This window comes from Monodon monoceros, unplaced genomic scaffold, assembly GCF_005190385.1.
Source record: "Monodon monoceros isolate NGI ecotype Baffin Bay Population unplaced genomic scaffold, NGI_Narwhal_1 Super_Scaffold_15, whole genome shotgun sequence".
NCBI lineage: Eukaryota > Metazoa > Chordata > Mammalia > Artiodactyla > Monodontidae > Monodon > Monodon monoceros.
In genome coordinates, this window is record NW_021703771.1 from 7,004,453 (window position 1) to 7,014,685 (window position 10,233).

The 10,233-nt window shown below is 38.8% G+C and overlaps 1 protein-coding gene across 4 annotated transcripts in view; it reads left to right on the top strand.

The window, feature by feature from the left end:
* Positions 1-6,141, top strand: part of FAM135A (family with sequence similarity 135 member A) — a 123,306-nt gene extending 117,165 nt beyond the window's left edge. For 3 of the 4 annotated variants that reach the window (XM_029224088.1, XM_029224085.1, XM_029224086.1), the window contains one exon: positions 4,733-6,141. In XM_029224088.1, the coding sequence (XP_029079921.1) occupies positions 4,733-4,938 (206 nt within the window). In that variant the 3' untranslated portion in view covers positions 4,939-6,141. The remainder of the gene's footprint in view (positions 1-4,732) is intronic. The other variant, XM_029224087.1, reaches the window with a different exon arrangement.
* Positions 6,142-10,233: the final 4,092 nt, after the last annotated feature.

A 10,233-nucleotide genomic window follows, 5' to 3' on the forward strand; every position in this document is an offset into this window, starting at 1 on the left:
TACTAAATGTGTGATTTTTTTTTAAGATCTTAACAGAACATAGCATAATAATATTGGTCTTCCAGGTTTTATTAATTTCAATTATGTATTATACCAAGACAGACCTGTTTGTGTGTCTTCTTTAAAGAGCTGCTTCACGTATAAATGTCTATAGCTAATATCTCAGCCCTTCAATGTATAATTTGAATAAATATATCTATTTTCTGTGAATTATCCTGAAAGTTTTAAACAGAATGACCTCATAGTTTTTAACAAAGAATATTATTTACCTAAAATGTGCTAGTAGCATCTTGCCCAGCCATAAAGCAATAAACTTCTCAATAATCTTAATTTTGACATTTGAATAAATGGAAACTTTCTATTTTAAGGGCATGTATCCCATCAATTGGAATTAGTACCTTAAAAAAAAAAGGCAGCTCTTCAATGGAATTAATAGTGATATAAATGTTTGATATAGGCAGTACTTTTATAAAATAAGATTCTGGAAATTGCTCCCTGTAATTTTTTAAAATAAAAGGTCAATTATGAAAAAAAACACCAATAAAGTGGACAACCTAGAAGAAATTAATACATTTCTAGAAATGTAAAACCTCGAAAGACTGAATCAGGAAGAAATAGAAAATATGAACATATGATTACCTGTAATGAAATTTAATCAGAAAAAAAAAAAAAACCCTCCCAACAAACAACAGTGCAGGACCACACAGATTCACTGGTGAACTCTACCAAAAATTTGAAGAGAGATAACAACTATCCTCAAACTATTCTAAAAAATTGAAGATGAAGAAAGACTTACAGTATTCTACAATGCCAGCATCACCCTGATACCAAAACCAAACAAAGGCACCACAAAAAAGAAAATTATAAGCCAGTATCATCGATGAACGTAGAAGCAAAAATCCTCAACAAAATATTAGCAAACCAAATTCAACAATGCATTAAAGGGATCATACACCAAAAGTGGGATTTATCCCAGGGATGCAAGGATGGTTCAGTATCTGCAAATCAGTTGATGTGATACACCACACTAACAAAACAAAGGATAAGAATCACATGATCATCTCAATAGATGCTGAAAGGGACTTCCCAGGTGGTCCAGTGGCTAAGATTCCACGCTTCCAATACAGGGGGCCTGGGTATGATCCCTGGTGAGGGAACTAGATCCCACATGGCCACAACTAAGAGTTTGCATGGTGCAACTAAAGATCCCGCATGCTGCAACTGAAGATCCCACATGCCGTAACTAAGACCCAGCACAGCCAAATAAATAAAAACAAATATTTTTTAAAAAATAGATGCCAAAAAAGCATTTGACAAAATTCAACATCCATTCATGATAAAAACTCTCATCACAGTGGGTGTAGAGGGAACCTACCTCAATATAATAAAGGCCATTTATGACAAACCCATAGCTAACTTCATACTAAATGGTGAAAAGCTGACAGCATTTCCTCTAAGATCAGGAACAAACCAAGGATGTCCACTATCATTACTTTTATTCAAATAGCATTGGAAGTCCTACCCACAGCAATCAGACAGAAAGATAAATAAAAGTCATCCAAATTGGAAGGGGAGAAGTAAAACTGTCACTGTTTGCAGATGGCATGATACTATTTGCTTTTCTATGTACTAATAATGAACTATGATAAAGACAAAGCAAAAAAAGAATCCTGTTTAAAATCGCATCAAAAATGATAAAATACCTAGGGAATAAACATAACCGAGGAGGTGAAAGACCTATGCTCTGAAAACTATGAAATATTGATGAAGGAAATTGAAGATGATACAAAGAAATGAAAACATGTCCATGTTCATGGATTAGAAAAATTAATATTGTTAAAATGTCCATACTCCCCAAGGCAATTTACAGGTTCAGAGCAATCCTTATCAATATACCAATGGCATTTTTCACAGAACTAGAACAAATAATCCTAAAATTTATATGGAACCATAAAAGATCCCAAATAGCCAAAGCAATCTTGAGAAAAAAAGAAATCTGGACAATCACACTCCCTGACTTCAGACTATACTATAAAACTGCAGTCATCAAAACAGCATGGTACTGGCACAGAAACAGCCACATAGATCAATGGAACAGAATGAAGACCCCAGAAATAAACCCACGCACCTGTGGTCAATTAATTGATGACAAAAGAGGCAAAAACACACAATGGGGAAAAGATGTCTCTTCAATAAGTGCTGCTGGGAAAACTGGACAACTTCATGTAAAAAGATGAAATTAGAACATTTTCTCACACCATATAAAAAAATTAGACTCAAAATATATTAAAGATCTAAATGTAATACCAGAAGCCATAAAACTCTTACAAGAAAACATAGGCAGAACACTCTTTGGCATAAGTCATAGCAATATTTGCATCTGTCTCCTCAGGCAATGGAAACAAAAGCAAAAATAAACAAATGGGACCTAAATAAAGTTTTCAGTGTGAAAGCTTTTGCACAGCAAAGGAAACCATCAACAAAACAAAAAGACAACCTACTGAATGGGAGAGAATATTTGCAGATGATACGACCAGTAAGCCAAAATATGTAAGCAGTTCATGCAACTCAACATCAAAAAAACGAACAAACACATTATAAAATGGGCGGAAGACCTAAATAGACATTTTTCCAAAGAAGACATACAGAGGCTAGCAGGCACATGAAAAGCTGCTCAACATCACTAATCATCAGGGAAATGCAAATCAAGATCACAATAACAAATACTGGTGAGAATGTAGAGAAAAGGGACCACTCGTACATTTGTAGTGGGGATGTAAACTGGTGCAGCCATTGTGACAAACAGTATGGAGTTTCAAAAAATTTTAAAAATTATAGAACTACCATATGATCCAGCAATTCCACTTCTGGGCATATAGCCAAAGAAAATACTAATTCCAAAACTTATGTGCACTCCAGTATTCATAGCAGCATTGTTTATAGTAGCCAAGACATCAGAGCAACCTGAGTGTCCATCACCTGATGAATGGACAAAGAAGATGTGTATCCACATAATGGAATACTACTCAGCCATAAAAGAGAATGGAATATTGCCATTTTCAGCAACATGGATGGACCTGGAGGGCATTATGCTTAGTGAAATAAGTCAGACAGAGAAAGACAAATACCGTATGATATCCCTTATAGGTGGATTCTAAAAAATAAAGCAAACAAACAAATATAATGAAACAGAAACAGACTCACAGATACAGAGAACAAACTAGTGGTTCCCAGTGGGAAGAGGGATGGGGGAGGGGCAAGATAGGGATAGGAGATTAAGGGATACAAACTACTGGGACTTCCCTGGTGGCACAGTGGTTAAGAATCCGCCTGCCAATGCAGGGGACACGGGTTCGATCCCTGGTCCGGGAAGATCCCGTGTGCCGCGGAGCAGCTAAGCCCGTGCACCACAACTACTAAGCCTGCGCTCTAGAGCCTGCAAGCCACAACTACTGAGCCCACGCACCACAACTATTGAAGCCCTCATGCCTAGAGCCCGTGCTCCGCAACATGAGAAGCCCGCGCACTGCATTGAAGAGTAGCCCCCGCTCACCACAACTAGAGAAAGCCCGCTTACAACCATGAAGACCCAACGTGGCCAAAAATAAATAAAATTTTAAAAAAAGAAGAGATACAAACTACTATGTGTAAAATAAATAAGCTACAAGGATATATTGTACAGCACAAGGAATAGAGCCAATATTTTATAATAAATTTAAATGGAGTATAATCTATAAAAATATTGAATCAATATGTTTGTACACCTGAAACTAATATAATATTGTAAATCAACTATACTTCAATTAAAAAAAGAAATAAATAATTTTTAAAAACCGTTTTTTATGAAGTCTATATTCTATTGATCCCTCTTTTAAACACATCTCTCTTCTTTCTCTAATTATGTTTCTGTATGTTATTCGCTTCTCATCATTCCTCAAGGCTACATCCTGCCTCTACCCTGAAATTCACGTTTGATGGATATGTGTTAGCACTCATCTGTTAGTAATATAGTAATGCATGAGCATTAAACTGTTTCGCCCCTGTTAAGGCAGTTTATGCTTGTATGTGTACATATGTGTGTAACCTTTACCTTCTATGCTTTGCATGCCCTCAATAAATCCATTGTAAGAATTAACCAAAAAGAGGGAGAGAAGAGCACAACTTTGAAATTAAAAGCAAAATGAAGCATTAAATAAACCTGCAGGCCAAAAAAAAAAAAAAATTCTCAATTTGACCTTTGAGCCAAACTCACATTGTTCTTCTGATTATGGGAAGTTGCTATTCTTTCTCAAGATAATTTGGAAATATGTGGAATGACATTGGCTGCCATGGAAACTTTTTTAAAGTATTTGCTCTTGACTCAGGTTTTAAATTTTGCCTTATCAGGATGTCTCAGCATGGCTTCTTTACTTTCATAGTGAGTCATAATTGACTTAAGGTTGAAAAAAACTATTTGCTCTGTTACATTCATTGCTTTTAATTAAAAATATCAAGTTGGCAAGAATAATGTATGATAAATTTATTTCACTTGACTAGATAAATAATGTGATTATATTTTCTCTAAAACAGTCTCAAAAGTGATATTCAAGGGGAAAAAACCTTTTAAAAGACAATTTTCTGCTTTAAACGGAAATAATGTAACTAAATTTTATAAATTATATAAAAGTTGGCATAGAATTTTTTTTCAGTTCTTCTTGTGAACCGATTTTCCTTTTTTCTATTTGTTCCATAGGACAGATCTATTCAGAAATGATCCACAACTTGCTTCGCCCGGTTCTGCAAAGCAAGGATTGTAACTTGGTTCGGTATAATGTCATCAATGCATTGCCCAATACAGCTGACTCACTCATTGGGAGAGCTGCACATATAGCTGTTCTGGATTCGGAAATATTTTTAGAGAAATTCTTTCTGGTTGCTGCCCTCAAATATTTCCATTAGGATTAAATGCATTGGTAGAGACTTGACAATTACCTCATTCAACAGTGATTCAGATAATGTATTATATTAAACTGTAGATGCTGATAAGTTCTAAGAAATATTTATACCTTTTTATATGGAAGATAATTTATATCATCCATGTTTAGAGCTTTTTAAACATCAACTTTACTTTCTAGGTAATGTGGCTGTGCAATATTTTTTTAATTTTATCTTTTTACTTTTCTATTACTTTTTCATATATTTTGCTACATAAGTATTTCAGTGAAACTCTAAGCCCATATGTATGTCTGATTGTTTATTATTGGCTTGCCACAATCCTCACATCAGACACATTGTATTAGAGGCCATTATTGCTAGAATAGCATGGGATTTTAAATTTTCTAGTATTGGGGTATTATTTAGTTAATCATAAATTTTACTTTTAACATTTTACTATGTTTTAACTGGAAGTAAAATTATGGCTGCTAAAATATATTTTTTGAAATCAACTCTTTTGCCCTCTCAAATCGGGTAGTTCATATATGACAATGTTATAAACATTTTCTATAAAAGAAGCATTATTACTGTTGCTAGTAAATATATGTCATGCCTATTAAAATATATTTTCTACTGGTGATTTCAACATTGTTTCTCATATTGACTTTTATTACTGGAACTTTTCATGTTCATGTTAGCAGCATCTAGAGATTTTTGAATGTTTGAATGCCCTCTGCCTTGATTTGGTTGGAATTTTGCTAAATTTGGAAATGTTGCTTGAACTTTCTGACTACATTTCTTTAACTTTTTTCATGGACTTCCTTGTATGTACATAATAATTAAATGTTGAAATTTATGACCTACTTTTATGAATTTAGATAATTTTTAAATATTGTTAAAATTTGGTGAACTAAAGAGTAATGTAAATAAAATAATTCATGTTTCAAATGGAACAAAATAATTAACTTTACATGTTTGGTGATACAGATGCAAATGTTTTGATATATGGAGATGTAAAGTCTTTTGACTTTATTCAAGGTGCTGAATAGCATTAAATTCACTATTTTCCTTTCCTGTTTTACTTGTGAAAAAAATAATGCACTAAGGATAGATAGGCTTTTGTAAGTGTGTATTGTACAACTGATGCATGTTTATTTTTAGCATTGTGTTATTGCCTCTGCTGCTAATAAATGAACAAATGACTGTCTGGAGGGACAGCAAAAACACTTGCTTATTTTCAGAATACTAGAGGTATATTTTTATTTTTGCTATACACATTTTTCATCTTCACATTCCTTGGTCCTGAGTTTGAAACCCCATAGTGTTTTTCTTTTTTTTAACTAAAAAAAGAAGTTCAACTTATTCTAAGTTTGAATAATCTTCCAGATTTATCAAAGTATTCATTCTTATTCATAATCATATCATTGTTTTTAAGGGAAAACTGCTCTTATGATCATAGTAGGTTGATTGGTTGTTGGTTGTTTTAATAGTTTTAAAAGCACATCAGTGATTATGGTTTCAAGTCTAACAGATTTAACTTCTGATTTACCAGGGAAACTGTCATATGCTATTCACCTCCAAATTCAGAGTGCAGGGGTGGGGTGGGATTCTGAGGGAGAGGGTCAATGATCATAACTGACCTTAGAGAATAAATCTCATTGAAGTGTATACCAGTAAGAATTCTGAGCTGCAGACAACAAAAACCATTGTGATTAACTTAAGCAGAAAAAGAATTTATTGGAAGAATATAGGTAGCTCACAGACTTGACGGAAAGGCTGGAGAACCACTCTTGGAAAGCTGGTAGAAACCGAGGAAGCTAGACTATGACCAAAATTATAGGCAAGTTCCAACTCCAGGGGAGCTGGAGGTCTGTGTATGTTTCTGCCAGCAGGGATGCCTCTGAAAACTGGATCCCAGACATCCACTTACTTCCATCACTCATTCCAGATTCAAAGTCTGGTGAGATCATACGACTGACAGGCTTAGTCTCGTGCCAGCACCCAGGCTGTCAGGCACCCAAGACAGTGAGTATATCGGACTTCGTCAGCTTCTCCAGCAGAAGATGGGACTGTTTCTCCTGTCAGAATTCACTAAACCTGTGGAATGGGTTTGATGACTGAGCACCAAATAGAAAAACACATCAGAGGTCTACTACAGTCCATCTCTTTGCCTTTCCAACATCACAAATATCATATTCACACATTTTTTAAATGCTTCGTCCTGACATACTGCTATTATCCCCCATCCAGTTTCAAGTCCAGGATTTCAGGGTTACGTCCATTTGTCATCTGGTTTTGTAATGATCTTGCCTCAGTGGTGTGCAGCCCACAGACAAAACTGTGACTTTATCACCCCCCCTCCCCCGCTGCCAATATACAAGGAGAGAAAAGAAATTATTAACTACATAAGCACACGCATGAGCCAGTGAGGAAGTAACTACAGCTAGAGCAGTGCTTTGCAAGTTTCCTTGGTGAACTTCAGGGCCCCAGGACAGACCAACTGAAGCAGAATCTCCAGGGTAGGATATAGGGAGCAGTGTGTTTTATGTCCCAAAGCTCTCTGATTTCAAACCAAAACAAAACTATGGTAAATAGAGCCCTCAGTTCTGCCACTGGCCATTAAGCTAGATGGCTATGACCTGTCGCCAGTGCCACTTATTCCGTTTTCTTTGTGCTCAACCAGCACCTCAGCTGATCAGATTTCTTCACCTTTTGTGTGACCCAAGGATCTGAGGCTTGGGTGGCCTTGCCTCTATATGGTTGCAATAATCTTTGCTTAATGTTTACAATTCAACATGGTGTGAGAGGTTATTCCAGGAGACGAGGTCCCCCAAGTTCTAGACAGAGTCCTCTCCCCACTCCCTTTTCCCCCGTGGTCACCAGGGCCCATCGCTACAGCCAGCACCTTAACCACTTTTTCTAACTCCTTACCTAGGGGCATGAGCTACAAATGGCCAGGAGGCAATCCCAACTTCCAGTTCAGAGAAAACACTATCTATCCACTTATACCCCACTCTGGGTACAAACTTAGCATACCAGCAGAACCTGGAATCGTGCAGACGGATGGTGAGCCGCGAAGGATCTGAGATTGTATCTACTTGTCTTGCTTGCAGTCTTGCTGCAGCTTCATGGATGCATGGAGACAGGAGACTCCCAGGTCAGCGACAAGAGACCTTACTACAGCAAAGTCGTGGCCAAACGGTCAGCACAGTCACACCAGCTCTTAGAGCCTCATTTCCCACGGTGATGCTGAGGGCCAAGTGAGGCGTGTACACGCGATGCAGGGCCAGGGCCAAGCAGTTTGGATTGCATTACAGGAGAAGAATCCAGAGGCAAGGGCCAAGCCATTTTTGAACAAGCAGCACAAGCAGCACACAAGCCAGTTCTTTCCACCAGGAGAGCAGCAGTTAAATGGTAGCAATGCTGTGGTTGCCTTGACCCACTTAGATGCCCATATGACCAGATGCAGAAACTGCCCAGTATCAGGCAATGAGTTGCAGCTGGGATACTCAGCAATAATATGCAGGGATGCTCGGGACCCATGGCAGACTGTGTCTCCCCATAATGGAAAGCAAAATACACGGGCAGGGTGTGAGACGTCACAACAAGAGGTCAATCCCTCTGCTGCTCTTTGGAGCCTGTTATTCTGTCAACAGAAGAGCTATCACTGAACACTGTTAACTCATTTGGAGCACATGCCAAATCCTTCAGGACAGCATCCCAAAGCATTTTCGCACCTGGTTCCAAGAGTAAACCTTTAACAGGGCTGTCCTACAAGACCAGCTGCTTCTGATCTGATGGGATACGTGATGAGACTGGTTTATCCCACAGGCATCTGTATCCACAGGAAACAATGTTGTATGGGATGCTACATAAAGTGTACGGAACATAAGGTATTCAGTAAGTCCACAGGTGAAGTGTTAAAAGAAGCATAAGTCAGGGAAAGCAATCCAAACCCAGAATAATTGTCTATTCCTATAGAACAAATTGCTATCTCCTTCACTGTAGTACAGTCCCTTGTAACCAAAGCTGCCACCAGGCTATTCCATATTATATCAGGGATCGATCGGGTTGGTCACTGCAAGTAGTGGTGCTAGCCCATCAGTCTTGGCAGGGGGGATACTGTGTTAACACATGCATGTCTCCGTGCCACCGTGCCTCCCTTGTTAGGGGGGCACTGAGCAAGCACAGCTGGGGTGAGGGGAGGAGGCTAAGCAATGCCTGCAGAATGGTCACGGTGGTCAGCAGCCTCTAAAATGCCCTTCAGTGATCCCCACCTGCTGGCATTCACCCCCAGTGTAATCCCCTCCTGTTGAGGTGGGCTGGATCTGCTAATTCATTCACTTCTAATGACAGAGTTCAGCAAAAGTGATGGGCTTTCACCTCTGAGGTTAGATTACGGAAGGGCTGTGGCTTCCATCTCGAGCAGTCTCCCTTGTTCTGCTTGTTCATTCCGTGGACACCCAGCTGCCATGTTGTGAAATGACCTTTGGAGAAGCCCACGCAGCGTGGAACTGAGGGAGGCCTTCAGTCCAAAAGCCACAGGGAACTAAATCCTGCCAATAATCATGTGCGTGAGCTCGGAAGCTGATCTTCCCCTAGTCAAGCCTCCATGCGAGACAGGAGCCCCAGCTCACAGCCTGACTGCAACCTCATTTAACACCTAGAGCCAGAGGCGCCCTGGTTCCTGGATTTCGGACACACAAAAACTGCGAGAGGATAGATGTTTATTGTTTTAAGCCCCAAAATGTTGGTATAATATGTTAGACAGCAGTACATAACGTGCAGTAATCTTGTTTCTGATTAAGAGCCCATTTGCCATGGAAGCCTTCTTTTGAGCACTCAGTGGGACCCAAATGTTCTCATGCTTTGGGGCCATTTGGAGAGGTCCTAATTCCAAAAAAACTTATTCCAAAACCTTTACATTTTCCCAGTCCCTGACCACTTGATTTCAGTGCCCATGAATTGATGCAGATCTTTATCTCAAGCTATATCTCCTTCCAGGCAAAGAGTAGAAGATAAAGTTCTGCCCTCTGGGAGGATCTTTTTTCTCTCTGCTGTTTCCTCGAGGGCCTCTGTTAAATGCAGCTCGAAATGCCAAAGCAGTCATTTGCCAGCTGGTCAGTATATTGAGCAAAGCCCTCCGTAATCCAGCTTTGAATTTTTTCCTCTGTCAGCTGGTCACAAGGAGCTCACCACTAAACTGTAGATAGGAACTAAGGGTGAAGTGTGTATGTAAGCTACCGAGCTACCTGCTAATGAAAACTGCTTGGGTTTTGGCTCTGGCCGCGTTCCGAATATACCACTGCCTCCTGGTGA